General features: G+C 41.8%; 1 protein-coding gene across 2 annotated transcripts in view; it reads right to left on the bottom strand.

Moving 5' to 3' along the window:
- The window catches only part of abcg5 (ATP-binding cassette, sub-family G (WHITE), member 5), a 57,220-nt gene that overhangs the window by 2,648 nt on the left and 33,051 nt on the right, over window positions 1-21,521 (bottom strand). For both annotated transcript variants that reach the window (XM_068045220.1, XM_068045222.1), the window contains exons 7-12: window positions 20,998-21,127; window positions 14,031-14,244; window positions 5,934-6,139; window positions 5,321-5,459; window positions 3,387-3,572; window positions 1,238-1,356 (exon numbers count right to left, since the gene is read on the bottom strand). In XM_068045220.1, the coding sequence (XP_067901321.1) occupies window positions 1,238-1,356; window positions 3,387-3,572; window positions 5,321-5,459; window positions 5,934-6,139; window positions 14,031-14,244; window positions 20,998-21,127 (994 nt within the window). The remainder of the gene's footprint in view (window positions 1-1,237; window positions 1,357-3,386; window positions 3,573-5,320; window positions 5,460-5,933; window positions 6,140-14,030; window positions 14,245-20,997; window positions 21,128-21,521) is intronic.

Raw genomic sequence — 21,521 nt, 5'->3', positions numbered from 1 at the left:
CGTTTACACTTTTTTCCAACAACATCATCCATAAGAGTTCTTTCAAAAGCAAACTCTGAAAAAGAGATAAAAACCTAAGCATGATGAACTTGATAATCAACCTGTAGAAAGACAATTATCAAGCTATGAGAAAGTTTAGGAGCTATACTTGGCATGAAGTACGTCTATATAACTTATCACCAGTGCTGTACATCTTTCACACTGAGGGCTGGATTTTGTTCTCCTCCCGATGTCAGGCTCCATTGGTGGGGTGGGGGGGGGGGGGGGGGGTGGTGGTGGGTGGTGGCGATGGTGCCGAAAGACTGGACATGGGTATTGCTGGGCCCGATCTTTCTGGCAGCGGACCCTCTGCTACTCTGTGACGGGTCTCGACTTTACATATTTAAATGAAGTGTTTGCATTAATTAAAATCTAATCTGCAGCAATTTTACCTGCAGTTCTGGATCTTCAGTGCGACATGCGGCACTCACGTCCAGGGAAAGCTGGTGCCTCTGAGGTGGTGAAGGGGGAAACTCTGGCTTTGTAGTGTAGTGGGGGGACGGGGTGAACTCTGCATCTGTAGTGTAGTTGTGGGGGATGGGGCAATATGTATTTTTTCTGTAGTTGGTGGGGGGGACAGAGGCAACTCTCAGTTATTCTGCAGGGCTGGCAGCCCTTAAAAATGGCACACCCACCCCACATCACCAGCAGTTTTTGTTATAAAGTCATGATCTGAAGTTGCTAAAGTCTTGGAGCTTGTGCTGAACTTAGTTGGAACAGTAATTTTGTTTCTAGTTGTATATAAAACATTTTATGCATCTAGTGAGAATGTAGCATTCAATTTTAACACCAATTTAAATAACTAATTTCAAAGCTAACAAATCCCCAACTTTAGATATTCGCAAAAGAACTTGGTAATTTCAATCTAATCTCAAAATGTGCTATTTTATATGCTTGCCTTTTCGTATTTAACTATGAAGTTTTTTTAAAAGTAAGTTGTGCACCTGCGGTTATGGCATACAGTCAATACATCCCATGTCTGGCTGTAATTGTTTTTTTATTAAGATTATTCAGAACTTTGTGAAATTTGCCCTTTCTGGATGTGCAACAATTGTGAAAGATATGGCCCTACTTGTCATCATATTGACCTTGAATCTAAGTAGGTAATGTTAAATGTTCAAGCATCTGAGCTAATGATAAATAGATAAGGTGCAAAGTTCATCTAATTTTATTTAATTACAACTCCTCAAACACTCACCATTGGAACATGTGAAATTTAAACCATAAAATTCATTAACCATCAGGATCTCGACTCCATATTTCTGAAATGTGAAGAAACTCAGCCATCGAAATGGTTCAGACATATCTTCTTGGCTCCTAAAATTATGAAATCGAAACGAGCCATTTTAATCATATTGTTTCACAGCAGCCTGTTTAACATGCCATGTATTCATACATTTATCTCCCTCTATTTCATTCATCCTCTCCTGTAGGCACTAAATACTCTAGTACCATCCTAAAACTCCTGTCCAATGCCAAGTGAGCATCTTTCAAGTGCAAGTCTAGGCCTTGATTGTCAGCCAAGTATTAGCTTCTGAGGACATCACAGTGAAAGCAAATCCTGTTATCAATTATATTCCACATGGTGCACTTTCCGCCAGGGATCACTGGATGCGAAAGAACAAACTTGCATTTATATAGCACCTTTCATGTTCTCAGTAAAGCCCAAAGCACTTCACAGCCTGTCAAGTATTTTTGAAGTATCGTCTGTCACAACGAAGGCAAATAATAGTGATCAGAAAGAGAACCCCAGCTGATATCTTCTTGTGGGCGGCACAGTGGCGCAATGGTTAGCAACCTAGCCTCACAGCTCCAGGGACCAGGGTTCAATTCTGGGTACTGCCTGTGTGGAGTTTGCAAGTTCTCCCTGTGACCATGTGGGTTTTCACCGGGTGCTCCGGTTTCCTCCCACAGTCAAAGACTTGCAGGTGATAGGTAAATTGGCCATTGTAAATTGCCCCTAGTGTAGGTAGGTGGTAAGGAATACGGGATTACTGTAGGGTTAGTATAAATGGGTGGTTGTTGGTTGGCACAGACTCGGTGGGCCGAAGGGCCTGTTTAAGTGCTGTTCTCTAAATAAAATAATAAAATAAATAAACATGGTGCACTGAGGCCACTTGTGCTCTAATTGCTGCCTGAGTTGCAATTAATTAACTCAGGACAGGAATAATAGTTATTACTGTCCTGACTATGTCTCAGTTACCAATTAAGCCATGCAATCTCTGACTGTAAAATTATAAAACTCTGGAGGGGTCTGAGAGAATCAAAATCATTTGCTATAATATTTTGTCGTATGAGCATACGAATTAGGAGTAGGCCACTCAGCCCCTCGAGGCTGCTCTGCCATTCAACAAGATCATAGCTGATCTGATTGTAATCTCAACTCCACATTCCTGCCTATCCCCGATAACCTTTCACCCCTTTGCTTATCAAGAATCTATCTACCTCTGCCTTAAAAATATTCAAAGACTCTGCTTCCACTGCCTTTTGAGGAAGAGAGTTCCAAAGACTCACGACCCTTTGAGGGAAAAATTTCTCCTCATCACTGTCTTAAATGGGTGCCCCCTTATTTTTAAACAGTGGCCCCTAGTTCTAGATTCTCCCACAACAGGAAACATCCTATCCACATCCACCCTGTCGCAATCCCTCAAGATCTTATATGTTTCAATCAAGTCGCCTCTTACTCTTCTAAACTCCAGCAGTTACAAGCCTAGTCTGTCCAACCCTTCCTCATAAGACAACCCGCCCATTCCAGGTATTATTCTAGTAAAGCTTAAGATTTGCTTTCACTTCCCTCTAGTAACTAAGATAACGTATTAACTCACAACTTTTTCACAGGTACGTTATAGGCAGAGCTCACGAGGAAGTATTAGAAATTTGAATGAAAATAACTTTTGGCAAAATGTCAGTCCCTTTAGGGATAGCTGGTTAGTCTACTCAATGCCCATCGGTATCTCAAAATTGCACTAAATCCATGATATACTGGCACATTGCATATTGAAAGTAGGCCTGAAACAGGCAGGTTCATACACTGCCCTTTTGAACTCCCTTGCAAAAATGGCACTGGCCATACTGTGCGTGGTGGTACACTGCCATTTTTGGCCCACTAACCCATTCCCACCAGACAGAGGCTATTAAATTCAGCTCTAATATGTCCCCAACTAATTAACCCTTAATTGTGATAACAACTAGATTTTGTGTCAGTAAAGGACAGATCACACACAGCTTTCTCTTATTAGCAGAATCCTATACCAAGTGTTATATAGTATAAAGCTCCTATCATACATTACAGCATATCCTGTCAGCAGTGCAATAGGAATCATATATTGAATTCCAAAACTTCTCACCTTAAGAAACTTGATCCAAGTAGAGTTCCTGCTACAGTAATTAAAGCCACAGCACTGTTTACTATATTTGGATTCTGAACAACACCAAGTATGATCAGTGTTAGAAGTTCACCAACTAGATGCGGCACTATGAGTACAGCAAAGAAACAGCCAAACCGCCCCCACAGTGGAAACATTCCCAAAGTCCTGAAAAACAAAATCAGGCAACTAAAATAAATTCCTCCTCCCCACTGGTAACATTTGCAGAGGTAAAATCATCATAATCCCTATAAGTAGTTTATTGTACACAATAACTCACAATATCTGTGTAGGAAATTGAAGCATAGAAAAAGATAGGGTTACGAATAGACCATTCTGCAAATCAAAGCTTATCTCTATAGCACAATTGTATTTTGAATAAGCCAAATGTGTTTTTCTGATATCCTAAATTTACTTTTCACTAATTTCCATGTATGTCCTCTGTTATTGGCATACTTTGAAGTAACAAATTGCGTTTACCTTACCATTTATTATTTCATATACTTTAATAAGATTGCAGCTTAACAAACTTCTTTCTAAACTGAATTCTTAGACTTCCTCGTCATCCCTCATCCCCTTTGCACTTGTGTTCAGCCTTCTGTATTATTTGTAATGCAAGTTTTTTTTGTGAATTGGTGACCAAATCTAAACACTTTGGCTTGACGTTTTGGTTCGGTTATGTTGTTTTCTTTGGTGCAATTTATCCAAAATCAGCAAAACCAGTGCAAAAAATCGAGGAATTTCTAGCACAAATTATATCCAGTGCAAATTGAGTTCCCGCAATCTTTTGTGCTGGTTTAAAAATTATTGCACTAGAAGCCAGCCCCACCACAAAAGCAGCAGAATTTTGGCCACAATTTGTGCCCGAATCGCCAATTGCACCCGAATCGCCAATTGCACCCACAGCAGAAACCCTGCACAGGGTTCGCACAGAGACGATATGCTGCAAAAAACATTAAAACATTGAAGAATTTCCTCAAGTCATTTGGGGTACTTGACTTTGGTTAATGATGTAAAATGGTCGATATGGAATCAGCTGCCCGTTATACACCTCTTCTGATTTCCATTTCCATATCTTCAATGGCAGCTGATTTGATAACGACCATTTTACACTATTGTCCAAAGTCTAAATTCAGACCGTTATGTGTTAAACACGGTAGGGAGATTTCCTCTGATCACTACTTCAGTGATAATGTAAACCTGCCCTTTCAGAAAGTAAATTCTAGCAAAATCACAAGACAATCAAAGAACTTCTGTGACATCAGTAAGACACAGTAATGAGAGGTGATCTTCTCCCATAATTCACTCTTACCCACAATTTATTTTTTTGTTTATTTGCAGTGTTTTAAGTTAACTTAAATTTTTCTGCTATTCTTTGTAGTACCCTGCACCTCAGACCAATCCCAAGCATTACATGACTTGCTTCCAGCCAATGGTCAACTCATTCCATCTTTATTCATTTCTATGAGAGGCTGTTGGTTTAAGTAAATGTATATTGAATTTGGGGTTTGGCAGTACATCCTTTACCCAACTACCTCACCATTGTAAAGACTAATCTATTAACCAATTTTTGTGTGCTGAGAAAACAGCTAGGGAAATATCACATTCCAAAATTTTTCAATAAATCCAAGACTGTCCTCTTACTGTAATTATGATGCTATTTTGTATGACTGCTTGCTTTATATTCCTTCGTAAATATGATTTTTTGTGTGTTGCACAAAACAATTTGGGAAATTAATAGTACATTGTATATTTAAAGAATGCAAAGTAATAAATATCAATATTAGAATATAAAACTAATATTTAATGAGCCTTACTGAAGTAAAACCACAAATCTTTAATTCAGGTCATTCTTTTATACTGGCATAGTACACTCATCCCTAAAATGTTCCTGTGATCGGTGAAACAATTCTTACCAGTAGACAAAGAAGCAGTAAATAGCCACACTGACTAGGCTGAAGGGCAGGATGTGGATGACGTAGGCCAGAAACATCAGCCATTTCTGATACAGACCATCTGTACTTTCCTGGTCGGCTATTGCCCGTAATGAAGGATCTTAAGTTTTTATAAAGAAGATAAATATTATTGAAGAACCAATTTTATTAAAATAGACAGTTCAGCCTTGTAAATACTAAATTACAGATCTTTTTAGTATTGAAAATACACCAGAAAGTTTAAAAAAAAAAGCTTGCACATGAGCAATTTCTCCACAGCTGCCAGAACTCTGAAATCTACCCCTCAATGTGAGTCGGACAGATTTCAGAGCACCAGGAGTCAACATAGTCAGAAAGCACCATTTCTATTTAAAGAGGTTCTGTACAATATAAGCTGGCTATAAATTGATCTACGTTTTGAGGTACTGAAAAAGCTACAAACAACCAAAGTTCGAACTTTTGATCCTTCAGTCACTGCTGGAATTTGCTACCATGAATATTTTGAAAGCACAAATTCTTTTTATCATGCCACCGATTCATTCGAACTAAATAGATTACTTATTAGCTATAAACCAAAACATAATTAATGACATACAAACAGTGACAGCATTCAGCATCCCAGTGTAAGGTAAAGCACATATGCTTTGGTAGATGATCCCAATTCGGTCTTGCACAGCACCCTTTGATGGATCACTATTCAGCTTCATCAAGAAAAAAACTACAAACAGGCCATAGAACAGATTTTGGGACAGGCGCATAATAATCCCAGTCTTGTTTCTAGATAAATTCCTTGTGACTCGCCTGCAATGAAAAATGAGAAGCAATAGGTCCTTTTACTTAAAAGTTAGCAAATATATTAAAGAATGCAAACCATCATTTTGACAAAGAAATACAAAAAGTATAACAGAGGACATTGGTAGGGTGTTGAACGAATACTTCACATCTGTCTTCACCCAAGAGAAAGAGGATGTAGATATGGAACTTAGAGAGAGAGAGGGACTGTGAGGTTCTTGAGCAAATTGTCCTAGGGAGTGACGAGGTTTTGGCAGGCTTAAAAGTGGACAAATCTCCAGGTCTGGACGATTTGTGTCCCAGGATGCTGTGGGAAGCGAGGGTGGGGATTGCAGGGGCTCTGACCCTAATTTTTAATTCCTCTCTGGCCACGGGGGAGGTGCCAGAGGACTGGAGAACAGCTAATGTGAACAAAGAACAGTACAGCACAGGAACAGGCCATTCGGCCCTCCAAGCCTGCGCCCATCTTGATGTTTGCCTAAACTAAAACCTTCTGCACTTCTGGGGACCGTATCCCTCTATTCCCATCCTATTCGTGTATTTGTCAAGATGCCTCTTAAACGTTGCTATTGTACCTGCTTCCACCACCTCCCCCGGCAGCAAGTTCCAGGCACTCGCCATCCTCTGTACAAAGAACTTGCCTCGCACATCCCCTCTAAACTTTGCCACTCTCACCTTAAACCTATGTCCCCTAGTAACTGACTCTTCCACCCTGGGAAAAAGCTTCTGACTATCCACTCTGTCCATTCCACTCATAACTTTGTAAACCTCTATCATGTCACCCCTCCACCTCCGTCGTTCCAATGAAAACAATCCGAGTTTATCCAACCTCTCCTCATAGCTAATGCCCTCCAGACCAGGCAACATCCTGGTAAACCTCTTCTGTACCCTCTCCAAAGCCTCCACGTCCTTCTGGTAGTGTGGCGACCAGAATTGCACGCAATATTCTAAGCCTAACTAAAGTTCTGTACAGCTGCAGCATGACTTGCCAATTTTTATACTCTATGCCCCGACCGATGAAGGCAAGCATGCCGTATGCCTTCTTGACTACCTTATCCACCTGCGTTGCCACTTTCAGTGACCTGTGGACCTGTACGCCCAAATCTCTCTGCCTGTTAATACTCCTAAGGGTTCTGCCATTTACTGTATACTTCCCACCTGCATTAGACCTTCCAAAATGCATTACCTCACATTTGTCCGAATTAAACTCCATCTGCCATTTCTCCGCCCAAGTCTCCAACCGATCTATATCCTGCTGTATCCTGACAATCCTCAACACTATCCACAACTCCACCAACCTTTGTGTCGTCCGCAAACTTACTAATCAAACCAACTACATTTTCCTCCAAATCATTTATATATACTACAAACAGCAAAGGTCCCAGCACTGATCCCTGCAGAACACCACTAGTCACATCCCTCCATTCAGAAAAGCACCCTTCCACTGCTACCCTCTGTCTTCTATGACTGTGCCAGTTCTGTATCCACCTTGCCAGCTCACCTCTGATCCCATATGACTTCACATTTTGTACCAGTCTGCCATGAAGGATCTTGTCAAAGGCTTTACTGAAGTCCATATAGATAACATCCACTGCCCTTCCTTCATCAATCATCTTTGTCACTTCCTCAAAAAACTCAATCAAATTAGAGAGACATGACCTCCCCTTCACAAAACCATGCTGCCTCTCGCGAATAAGTCCATTTGTTTCCAAATGAGAGTAAATCCTGTCCTGAAGAATCCTCTCTAATAATTTCCCTACCACTGACATAAGGCTGGCCTATAATTTCCTAGATTATCCTTGCTCCCCTTCTTAAACAAAGGAACAACATTGGCTATTCTCCAGTCCTCTGGGACCTCACCTGTAGCCAATGAGGATGCAAAGATTTCTGTCAAAGCCCCAGCAATTTCTTCCCTTGCCTCCCTCAGTATAGATCCCATCAGGCCCTGGGGACTTATCTACCTTAATGCTTTGCTAGACACCCAACACCTCCTCCTTTTTGATAATGAGATGACTGAAACTATCTACACTCCCTTCCCTAGGCTCATCATCCACCAAGTCCTTCTCTTTGGTAAATACTGATGCAAAGTACTCATTTAGTACCTCGCCCATTTCCTCTGGCTCCACACGTAGATTCCCTTCTCTGTCCTTGAGTGGGCCAACTCTTTCCCTAGTTACCCTCTTGCTCTTTATATACGTATAAAAAGCCTTGGGATTTTCCTTAATCCTGTTTGCCAATGACTTTTCATGACCCCTTTTAGCCCTCCTGACTCCTTGCTTAAGTTCCTTCCTACTGTCTTTATATTCTTCAAGGGATTCGTCTGTTCCTAGCCTTCCAGCCCTTACAAATGCTTCCTTTTTCTTTTTGACTAGGCTCATAATATCCAGCTATTTAATAGTGGTCCCACTATTTAAGAAAGGTTGTAGAGATAAGCCAGGGAACTACAGACCAGTGAGTCTCACGTCACTGGTAGGGAAACTATTGGAGAAAATTCTGAAGGAGAGAATCTATCACCACTTGGAGAGGTAAAATTTGATTAGGAATAGTCAGCATGGCTTTGTCAGAGGGAGGTCATGCCTAACAAATTTGATTGAATTTTTTGAGCATGTGACCAGGTGTGTAGATGAGGGTAGTGTAGTTGATGTAGTTTACATGGATTTCAGCAAAGCCTTTGATAAGGTTCCACATGGGAGACTTATCAAGAAAGCAAATGCACATGGGATACAAGGTAACTTGATAAGGTGGATTCAAAATTGGCTTAGCTGTAGGAGACAGAGAGTGATGACAGACGGCTGTTTTAGTGACTGGAAGCCAGTTTCCAGTAGCGTACCACAGGGATCTGTGCTGGGTCCCCTATTGTTTGTCATTTATATAAACGACATAGATGACTATGTGGGGGGTAGAATCAGTAAGTTCACGGATGACACAAAGATTGGCCGAGTGGTTAACAGTGAGGTGGAGTGTCTTAGGTTGCAGGAAGATATAGACGGGATGGTCAAATGGGCAGAAAAGTGGCAGATGGAATTTAACACTGAAAAGTGTGAGGTGATACACTTTGGAAGGAGTAATGTGACACGGAAGTATTCAATGAATGGCCTGACACTGGGAAGTTCCGAGGAACAAAGGGACCTTGGCGTGTTTGTCCATCGATCTCTGAAGGCAGAAGGGCAGGTTAATAGGGTGGTGAAAAAGGCATATGGGACACGCCTTTATCAATCGAGGCATAGATTACAAAAGCAGGGAGGTCATGTTGGAGTTGTACAGAACTTTGGTAAGGCCACAGCTGGAGTACTGTGTGCAATTCTGGTCGCCACATTATAGGAAGGATGTGATTGCATTGGAGGGAGTGCAGAGGCGATTCACCAGGATGTTGCCTGGGATGGAACATTTAAGCTATGAAGAGAGGTTGGCGAGGGTTCAGTTGTTTTCACTGGAGCAGAGAAGACTGAGAAGTGACCTGATCGAGGTGTACAAGATTATGAGGGCATGGACAGGGTGGATAGGGAGCAGCTGTTCCGCTTAGTTGAAGGGTAAGTTACGAGGGGTCACAAGTTTAAGGTGAGCGGCGGGAGGTTTAAGAGGGATTTGAGGAAGAACTTTTTTACCCAGAGGGTGGTGACAGTCTGGAATGCACTGCCTGGGAGGGTGGTAGAGGCAGGTTGCCTCACATCCTTTAAAAAGTACCTGGATGAGCACTTGGCACGTCATAACATTCAAGGCTATGGGCCAAGTGCTGGCAAATGGGATTAGGTAGACAGGTCAGGTGTTTTAATGCATCGGTGCAGACTCGATGGGCCGAAGGGCCTCTTCTGCACTGTATTATTCTATGAATCTGTGATAACTTGTAGATAATTATATAATAAACCTGAAACTTATATTTTGTTAAAGATATTCATGTATTTGTTCTCCACCCTCTATTTTTAAAAATTAGCTTTTTCCTAAGTGAATGATGGCACCGCCATGGAATGGGTCTTCTTGGTGAATTCCTAGTTAAGTAATGCCACTGTGGGAACAGATCAAAGTGAGGAACAAGCTACCATTTCCTCACAGGGAGGAAAGGAGAACAGGATGGCCAGACCGTTCTGATGCATCTACTAGCAATCTACAACACAGCAGCAGTGGTGAAGCAAAAACAAGAAATGCTGGAAATCTGAAACAAAAACAAGAAATGCTGGAATCACTCAGCAGGTCTGGCAGCATCTGTGGAAAGAGAAGCAGAGTTAACGTTTCGGGTCAGTGACCCTTCTTCGGAACTGACAAATATTAGAAAAGTCACAGATTATAAACAAGTGATGTGGGGGTGGGGCAAGAGATAACAAAGGTGAAGGTCCAGGCCACATAGCTGACCAAAAGGTCACGGAGCAAAGGCAAACAATATGTTAATGGTGTGTTGAAAGACAAAGCATTAGTACAGATTAGGTGTGAATACACTGAATATTGAACAGCAGCAAGTGCAAACCTGAAGAATAACAACCTGAAAAAAACAGTGGGTAAGCAAACTGAACAAACTAAGATGAAATGAAATAAATGCAAAAAAAGATTGTAAAAAATGTAACAAGGAATGTAAAAAAAAGGAAGAAAAAATAACTAAAAATGAAAGTAAAATGGGGGGCTGTCATGCTCTGAAATTATTGAACTCAATGTTCAGTCCGGCAGGCTGTAGTGTGCCTAATCGGTAGATGAGATGCTGTTCCTCGTGCTTGCGTTGATGTTCACTGGAACACTGCAGCAATCCCAGGACAGAGATGTGAGCATGAGAGCAGGGGGGAGTGTTGAAATGGCAAGCAACCGGAAGCTCAGGGTCCTGCTCAGTCCGCAAGCAGGACCCTGAGCTTCCGGTTGCTTGCCATTTCAACACCCCCCCTGCTCTCATGCTCACATCTCTGTCCTGGGATTGCTGCAGTGTTCCAGTGAACATCAACGCAAGCACGAGGAACAGCATCTCATCTACCGATTAGGCACACTACAGCCTGCCGGACTGAACATTGAGTTCAATAATTTCAGAGCATGACAGCCCCCCATTTTACTTTCATTTTTAGTTATTTTTTCTTCCTTTTTTTACATTCCTTTTTACATTTTTTACAATCTTTTTTTGCATTTATTTCATTTCAGTTTGTTCAGTTTGCTTACCCACTGTTTTTTTCAGGTTGTTTTTCTTCAGGTTTGCACTTGCTGCTGTTCAATATTCAGTGTATTCACACCTAATCTGTACTAATGCTTTGTCTTTCAACACACCATTAACATATTGTTTGCCTTTGCTCCGTGACCTTTTGGTCAACTATGTGGCCTGGTCCAATCTGCATCTTCTCCTTTGTTATCTCTTGCCCCACCCCCACCTCACTTGTTTATAATCTGTGACTTTTCTAATATTTGTCAGTTCCGAAGAAGGGTCACTGACCCGAAACGTTAACTCTGCTTCTCTTTCCACAGATGCTGCCAGACCTGCTGAGTGATTCCAGCATTTCTTGTTTTTGTTTCAGATTTCCAGCATTTCTTGTTTTTGTTTCAGATTTCCAGCATCCGCAGTATTTTGCTTTTATAGCAGTGGTGAAGCAGCTCTGCATCCCTCCTCTTACCCAGATAAACCTGTCATTGGAAGATTACAGCAAAGCAAATAAGGAAGAAATATCATATAATTTATCAGTAGCAGCTGAGCAAGAGTGGCATAGCTTGATTTCACCACAGATAATTGTTTTTCTTTTGATCTTGTATGGTTCCCCAACTCAACACATAGGTTAATTAATAAACAAAGTCACAGCCTACCATCCCTTGGGAAGTCACAAAACAATCTAGGTACGCAGAATTTTTTCAGTAAGATTTGTGTTATTGAAACCCATCATAATATTGTGCACCTCTATCAGTTCTCCCCTGGACCTCCTTTGCTCCAAGAAGAACAACCCCAGCTTCTCCAACCTAACCCTGGAGCTAAAATCCTTCATCCCTGGAACCCTCTCAAGGACCCTCACATTTATCAAAAGTCATACTAGCCAGTAAACACCAATTTGCATTACTAAAGTTCAAAAATTAGAAGCCCAATAGACTCCCTGGGCTAGATTTTCTTTCCAGGGTCCCAATCGCAATGCCCGGATGAACTCTAGGTTGGGAACCCAGCAATGTTGGTGGTGGAACCCTGGAGGCGATTTTGGAGGCAGAGATTATTGTCTGAAATTGTTGAACTCAGTGTTGAGTCCGTAAGGCTGTAAACTGCCTAAATGAAAAATGAGATGTTGTTCCTCGAGCTTGTGTTGAGCTTCACTGGAACACTGCAGTAGGCCCAAGATATAGAGAGGTCAGCGTGAGAGCAAAGTGGAGAATTAAAATGGAAAGCCCCCAGAAGCTCAGGGTTATGCTCGAAGGTAGGTGTTCCTCAAAGCAGTCACCCAATCTGCATTTGGGCTCCCAAAAGTAGAGCAGCCTGAATTGCAAGCAGCAAATGCTGTATACTAAAATGAAAGAAGTACACGTAAATCGCTGTTTCACCTGGAAGGAATGTTTGTCGCCTTGGACAGTGAGGAGAGAGGCGGTAAAAGAGTGGGTATTACACCTCCTATGATTACATAGAAAGGTGCTATGAGAAGGAAAGGGGGTGTTAGTGTGATTGAGGAGTAGACCAAGTTGGAATTCACCCTTCAGAATGCTGATAGGGGAGGGGAAGGGAAGATGTGTTTGGCGATGGCATCACGCTGGAGGTGGCTGAAATGGCGGAGGATGATTCATTGAATACGGAGATTGGTGGGGTGAAAGGTGAAGACAAGGGGAACCTTATCATGGCTCTGGTAGGGAGGGGGAAGGGGTGAAAGCAAAAGTACGGGAAACGAGTCAGACACTGTAGAGGGCCCTATCAACCATGGGGATGGTGGGGAAATCCTCGGTTGAGGGAAAGGGAAGACATACCTGAAACGTTGATGTGGAAGGTTGCATCATCAGAATAGATGCGACAGAGACAGAGAAACTGGGAGAATAGAATGGAGTCCTTACAGGAAGCAGGAAGTGTAGTCAAGATAGCTGTGGGAGTCAGTGGGCTGGCTTATAGTGAATATTTGTTGATAGCCTGTCCCCAGAAATGGAGAAGTCAAGGAAGGGAAGGGAACAATCGCAGATGACCTTGTGAAGGTGAGAGAAGGATGGAAATTAGAAGCAAAGTTGATGAAGTTTTCCAGTTCAGGGAAATTACATCAATACAGTCATCAGTGTACTGGAAAAAGAGGTGAGGGACGGGGCCTGAATAGGGAAACCCCTCCACTGCTCGGCCACTGGCTGCAGGTGTGGCCCTATGGCTATGGCGGATTTGGGGGCTGGGGTTTCCTTGCAGGAAGGAACGCTGTCCTCCCCCCCCCCCCCCCCCATCGCCTGGTCTGCCACCAGGAGGCTGCTGCCATTCCTTGGCCGTGTTTCGGCCTCAGCAGGGGCCCCACATGACAACTGGAAAATTCCAGTTCTCGCCAGCTGAGCGGCCTTAATAGGCTCTTTAGATGATCTAATTGGCTACCTTTTGCTTGCAGGCACAGAGTCTTCACTCCCCCAATCCAACCTGTTCCAAAATGGCCTGGAAGAGAGAACCTTCCGTCAAACCTCTGCAGCCAAATGAAAATTTAGCCCTCTGTTTTTACAAAATGTGGAAACCATTATTGTTAGAGACTACTGGCTCCAACTTCCACATGGCAAAAGAATAAAGTGCAGTAAAGACAACATTTTACCATGCACTAGTTTGGGACAGCAGAAGGGCTGTATTACAGTCTTGGGACATCGTCTGCAAAAATGTTTAGCAAACTTCATCTCTCACTACAGAAATCTCTAAACTTTTACTATCGTGGTATCTAATCCATTGAAAAGTAAATTATATATGCAGTATACATTGTAATACATAACATATGAATGTAAGGTATTGAAGTAGATATACCTGATCAGTATCCAGAGTTTGAAGCCTGTGTTTGGAGAAGCTCTGCTCTTGAAAGGAATAGATGGTGATTGTTTTGTTTGCTTTACTGCTTTAATATTCTCCAGTGCATTGTTAAATATTTTTGAATTTCGATATGAGAATGAAATTTCTTGGACTCTGCTGTAAGTCTCAATTTCCCTGTCCATGCTTCTAGTGTCAACAGAAGTCAGATCCACTGCACAATATTAACAGAAGCAAATTAACAGATGTGCAATTTTTTTTTCAGGTATGTTCAAATTATATCAAACAAACTGATGCTAAGCCTGTTAAATCTTCTTCCACGTGGATATCAGTTTAAAACAAGGACTGGAATTAGAGCTTGAAAATTTCTGTCATTGAAAGTGCATAAACCAACAAGAATTGTGTTTGCAAGGGTGGCAAAAATCATAAGTTCATCAACTTGCTCACCTCCTGCCCATTCTGCACTTTGTGCTACATTCCTGAACGTGCCATTATACATTCAAATTTAAATTAAAAAGTTTAATCATACATTTCAATCCAACGCAAAATAGCTATTAATTGGGGGACCTATGACCTTCCACATGTACAGTACACTAATCTGACCCATTTCAAGTTGGCACTAAAGACATATCTGATTCTGGCATATGGCAAAGGCATTCCTAGTCACCACACTGTTCAATTGCAAGCTCCATGGATTGCTTTCCTTGCTGATACCCCGTTCAATGGTCAACGTTCAATGTTCAGCAGAAGCAATTATGGAGCTGAGCCATCTGTTGCAGCCAACCTCCATAACAGGGACTGTACTGCTAGTGGTAATCAAGGTGATCGCATTCCTCAGCGTGGGAGTAGTATCACAGATCTGCTCTGGTTTTAATCAAATAAAAACATAAAATTGAAAGCAGATACTTCCAAGCTAATTTAATCCTTAGGCTGTCAACAGTTCCACCGAAAATCCTGCCTTCCTGCGCTAATCCCTTTTCTTTTTGCTCCAATTCCCCACTCATAAGCAGAACATAAGAAAAGTCAATATGAAGACAAGACTCATCAAGAACAGTTTTAGCATAAGGCCGCTGATTCTCTTGAACCAGTAACTGTATGGCACAGGATACCTAAAGAGCGAAGGGAAAAATATCTGTTGTATTTACCAGACCATAAGATGCACTTTGCTCCTGCAATAAAGTCACCTAAAATTGCCATGCATCTTATGGTCTGACGGTTACCCCGTCGCACAGATTATTAGCACTTGTTTCGGAGTTATGCACAGTGATTACAGTACCAGTAGTATATAGTGGGGCTTTTGTAAAATCTGGTGTGAACCCAATGGATATAAAACAAAAATGGTTTTCTTATACTGTAGGATTCAAACTAGAAGTGGTAAGGTATACAAAACAGCATGAAAATAGGGTGTCTGATAGAGATTTTGGTCCTTCCCCAACCAAGAAAATGATACATGAATGGAAGAAGCAAGAAGAAGAACTAATGAAAATGGAAACGAGCAAGTACACTTCTCCTGGGCATGCTGTAAAATGGTCACAGCTGGAGGAAGAGGAGAAAAATTGGATAATAACAGACCACAGGAAAAATTGAATTTTTGTCTCTACCAAAATGATTGTATGTGAAACAACAGGAGTAGTGGTAGCAAGTGGCATTACTGATTTTGGCAGGACAACATCTTGGTGCTACAGATTTATGGAATGGCATGGGCTAAGCATTCATGCGAGAACCAGGACAGCACAGAAGATGCCGGCCAAATACGAAACGAAGATATTTGAATTTCATAGGTTCATGATTAATACAAGGAAAAAAAGTGTTTTGAACTTGGACAGATAGGCAATATGGACAAAGTTCCTTAACTTTTGATGTTCGCACTACTGTGGACATTGAAAGTGCTAAAGCAATACCAATAAAATTGGCCACAAGAAAACCCACTACACTGTCTTTTTGACATGTTGTTCTGATGGCAAAAATCTGCCGCCGTTACTGATCTTTAAGAGAAAAACAGCTCCAAGGGTTGAAATTCCATATGGAATTCTTGTTCATATTCATCTTAAGGGATGGATGAATGAAGAAGAGATGACATTATGGCAGGGGAAAGTGTGGTCGAATCATCCAGATAGCCTTCTAAAAAAAAAGCCCTATTAGTGTGTGAATAGTTCTGGGCACATATAACTGAGGCCACGAAAAGGAGGGTTGCTGAATTGAATTGAGGCTAGCTGTGATTCCAGGCACTCTTACTAGCCAATTACAGCCCTGGACGTTTCAATAAACAAGCCATTTAAACTATTCATGCGTGAGGAGTGGACCAAATGGATGGAGGTTCCAAATCATGACCTGACACCAACAGGGCAAATGGCATAAGACATAAGAAATAGGAGCACGAGTGGGCCATTCAGCCCTTTGAGCCCTCTCCACCATTCAGTGAGATCATGGCTGATCTTCTACTTCAACACCATTTTCTTGCACTGCCTCCGTATCCCTTAATGTTTTTACTATGTAGAAATCTATCATTCTCAGTCTTGAACGTAATCAATGACTGAGCCTCCACAGCCCTCTGGGGCAGATAATTTCAAAGATCTACCACCCTCTGAGTGAAGAAATTCCTCCTCATCTCAGTCCTAAATGGCCTACCTCTTATTTTGAGACAGTGTCCCCTGGTTCTAGACTCCCCAGCCAGGGGAAACATCCTTCCTGCATCCACCCTGTCGAGCCCTGTAAGAGGTTTGTATATTTGAATGAGATCACCTCTCATTCTTCAAAACTCCAGAGAATAAAGGTCCAGTCTGTTTAATCTTTCCTCATAGGACAATCCCTCCATCCCAGGAATTAGTTTGGTGAATCTTCATTGCACTCCCTCTGTGGCCTGTATTACCTTTCCTTAGGTAAGGAGACCAAAACTGCACAAAATACAACGGGTGTGGTCTCACCGAGACTCTATATAATTGCAGTAAGACGTCTTTACTCAAATCCTCTTGTAATAAATGCCAACATACCATTTGCCTTCTTAATTGTTTGCTGCACCTGCATGTTAGTTTTCAGTGACACATGAACAAGGACATCCAAGCCCCTTTGAAGTTCAATACTTCCCAGCCTCTCACCATTTAAGAAATACTCTGGATTTCTGTTTTTCCTACTAAAGTGGGTAACCTCACATATATCCACTGTGTATTCCATCTGCCAAATTTTTTCCCACTTGCTTAGCCTCTCCAAATCCCCTTGAAGCGTCTTTTTATCCTCCTCACAATTCACACTTCCATCTAGTTCTGTGTCATCTGCAAGCTTGGAAATATTACATTTAATCTCCACATCCAAATCATTGATATAGATTTTGAATAGCTGGGTCCAAGCACTGATCCTTGTAGTACCCCATTAGTCACAGCCTGCAAACCTGAAAATGACACATTTATTCCTACTCTTTTTTTTGTCTGTTAACCAGTTCTCAATCCATGCCAGTATATTTCCCCCAATCCCATGTGTTCTTATTGTTTACTAACCTCTTGTGTGGAACCTTCTCAAAAGTTTTCTGAAAATCTAAATATACCACATCCATTGGGCCCTCCTTATCTATTCTGCTAGTTACATCCTTGAAAAACTCCATCATGTTTGTTAAACATGATTTCCCATTCATAAATTCATGTTGACTCTGCCCAATCCTACCATTATTTTCTAAGTGTCCTGTTATCACATCCTTTATTATAGATTCTAGCATTTTCCCTGTGACTGATGTTAGATTAACAGGTCTGTAGAGGCGCAAGGGGAGAGCCAACTGTGCAACAGCCCCAACAAACAAATTTCTCTGCAGCACCTGTGGAAGAGCCTGTCACTCCAGAATTGGCCTTTATAGCCACTCCAGGCGCTGCTTCACAAACCACTGACCACCTCCAGGCGCGTATCCATTGTCTCTCGAGATAAGGAGGCCCAAAAGAGTTCCCCATTTTCTCTCTCCTTTCTTTCTTAAATCGTGGGGTTACAATTGCCACCTTCCAATCTGCAGTAACCATTCCAGAGTCAATAGAATTTTGAAAGATGACCACCAATGCATCTACTAGTTCTACAGCCCCCTCTTTCAACATTCTGGATGTAGATCGTCAGGTCCAGGGGATTTACTTACTTTAAGTCCCATTAGTTTCTCTAGTACTATTTTTTTTACAAATATTAATATCTTGCAATTCCTCGTTTACACTATTCCCTTGATTCTCCATTATATCTGGGAGGTTTTTATTATTTTCCTCCATTAAGACAGACACAAATTATTTGTTCAGTTTCTCTGCCATTTCCTTATTCCCCATTATAAATTCTCATGACTCCGCTTATAATGGACCCACATTGGTTTTTGCTAATCTTTTCCTTTTTACATACCTACAGAAGCTTTTACAGTCTGTTTTTATGTTTCTCGCTAGCTTACTCTCATGTTCTATTTTCCCTTTCTTAATCTTTTTCTTGGTCCTCTTCTAAAATGTTCCTAATTCTCAGGCTTACCATTTCTTTGGGCAACTTTATATGCCTCTTCCTTTGCCCTAATACAATCCTTGATTTGTTTTGTTAGCCATGGCTGGAACACTTTCCTTGCTGGGTTTTTGTGCATTAAAGGAATGTGTTTTTGTTGTAAACTATGTAGTAGTTCTTTAAATATTAGCCACCATTTCACAGGTGTACGAATGGGTGAGAAATTTGTGATGATTCGTGAAACATGAGACAGTTGTGAAGTCATTCAAATTTTATGGTAGCAGCAATGCCCTAGATGGCAGTGAAGATGATGTTCTATTTTAAGAAACTGACAGTTTACATAACACCAGTATTGGTAAGTGTAACAGCTGTGATTAGAACTCTTTGGGTTTCTATGATTAGTAGGTCTTTGTGCTGCATTGTTGTTTTTGTTCCGTAATGGTAAATGTAATTATTAAATACTTACATGCACTGAAATTTCTTTTCCTGAATACTTCTTTTTAAAATCCTAGTGCATCTTTATTGTCCGGTGCGTCTTATGGTCCGGTAAATATGGTAAATAGGGAGTTGGGGGGAAACATCTTACAATTATATTGAGCTTTTGAAGTATTGAAACACCCCAAAGCACCTCCCAAAGATGCATATCAGATAGAAATCCAGGACAAGAAAAAGGTTGAAGGCACGTTTGAACTCAGCACTCACACCACCAATTCTATCTCCCTCCGTGGCCATGGGTCTCAGGTTGAACAAGACTGTTTGTAAACTCAGCATCCTATTTGACCACAAGCTGAGCTTACAACATCAAATACTCTCCATTATAAAGCCAGTGAATTTCTACCTCTGTTAACATCACCCACCTCCACTCCTGCTTCAGCCCATCTGCTGCTGAAACACTCATCCACGTCACCTCCAGACTTGACAGTTCCAATGCTTTGCAGCCTGGCATCTCATCCTCCACCCACTGTAAACCTCAGCTCATCCAAAGCTCTGCTGGCCATATCCAATTCCACACCAAGTTCCATTTGTCCATCATCCCATTGTTACTGAACTACATTGGTTCTGCAACCACCTCCAATTGAAAATTATCTTCATATTTAAATTTATTCATAGCTTTATCCTTTCCTATCTCCATAACCACCCTCAGCCCTGCAAACCCCATCCCCGCCGCCAACCTCAAACTCTATTCCGCTGACCATGACCTTTTCTGCTTCCCCTGCCCTTCCCTTCACCCTACTATTGACAGCTGTGCCTTCAGCTGCATAGGCCCCAAGCTCTGGAATTCCCTCCTTAAACCCCTCTGTCTCTCCACCACCCACATCTTTTCTCAAGGCCTTCTTTAAAACCTACCTTTTTGACCCATCTTTTAGTCACACCTCTTAAAATCTCCATCTTTGGGCTGGATTCTATGAGCCCACCATGAGCTCAAAAAATGCGGGCATCACACCAAAGAGCCACCGCCGTAATCTTCAGCGCAGCATCTCCAGCAGTTGAGGCAGCCCGCGCCCCCCCACCCCCAAAATTGCTTGGAAGGGCAGGCTGTCTGTCCCCGGCAATGGCGCCAGCTGCCTATGCACAGGTGCTTACGCAATTCTTAAAGGGCAGCCAGCCCTGCCAGCTTATTTAAATATTTAAAGAAATAGACGCCAAAATTAAATAAACACATTTCTTTTGCCCCTTTCCCACCCCCAATAACAGTTATGATAACTATTTGCCCTTTCCCCACCTTACCTTTTACATCTGAGCTTCCCACCCCCCCACTCCCCGCAAACTGCACAAAGGTTATGGTTCAACCCTTCCCACCGTCCTCTATACCCATTACATGTATTTGACCCCGTTTTCCGACCCCCCACCCCACAGTGACAAACTTACCTCTCCCCCCCCCACCCCCCACCCACCAGTGTTGCGCCTCGTTTCCCCGGACGGGGATCTGAAGGTGAGGGAGTGCCAGCCACCACATCACAGACAGCGGTGGGCCCTCAAGATTTCAGTTAAGTACATGCTAATTTACTAATTTTTATTCATTTGAATATGTAAATCGTGGTCCTGTTGCCCAGCGGCGGGGGTGGGGGTGGGGGTGGGGGTGGGGGGGGGGTGTTGCCATGGAGCCTCACTGCCGCTGGGAGGATTGGGCCGGGCCCTGCCGGCATCAAGGTTTGTGGTGAGCCTCATCCGCACAGATAGCGACGTCAAGGGCTTCTAAAAATCCAGCCATTTGTCTCAATGCCCATTTATGTCTTGTTAGTAAGTTTTGAACAGATTTTTTAAAGCTTTCTGAATCACTAAAAGACCATACAAATCAGAACAGAAAATTCTGTTCAAAGCAAAATGGTGAATCAATAGCAAAAGAGAAAGCTCTGGATTTCTGCTGCAACACCCAATTAGTACAGCCAGACCCAAAATGTTAACCTATCTTTCTTTTTTTGAAGCTGCTAAATCTTAAGCACGTTCAGTTTTTGATTTCCGATTTCAGTGTTCATGGCTTCTTTTCTTTTTCTAAGGACCAGATACAAGAAAGATTACCTACCATATAAATCAAATGGGTTGCAGTATTCAGGACACTCGTAGCCACAGCTGCTGAAAAATTCTACCATTTCTTCAGTTCCACCACAATACACCAACTCTCCACAGGTCATTATGCTAATTCTGTCAAACAACTTGAGGAATTTGCAAAACAAAAATTAAACAGTATTGTACATGTACTGTTGAAAACAAACTCCATAGAAATAGGGTTAAATACAGAAAATGCAGGAATGCTCTCTGATAGGTTAATACTTTGGGAGGGACACTATCTTTTTCATCCAGATCTCAATCGAGAAATTGTGCATTGTGAACATTTTCTACTTTTATTTCAAACTTCTACCATTTGTGTTTTCTGCTTTTAATTTCTCATGAAAATATGTCTACCTTTGGTATGCTAAAGATAGCTTTTAGCATTCCATTTACACAGGTATTTAGACAGTCAGTTAGGACATTGTAAGATTAGAATGAAAACAATTTTTTAAAGTATTGATATCAAGTAAGGACCAAGTTGTGTTTTACTGATACTCA

The sequence above is a fragment of the Heterodontus francisci genome, chromosome 13 (genome assembly GCF_036365525.1).
Source record: "Heterodontus francisci isolate sHetFra1 chromosome 13, sHetFra1.hap1, whole genome shotgun sequence".
Lineage (NCBI taxonomy): Eukaryota > Metazoa > Chordata > Chondrichthyes > Heterodontiformes > Heterodontidae > Heterodontus > Heterodontus francisci.
This window is presented reverse-complemented; position numbering and strand designations above follow the sequence as displayed.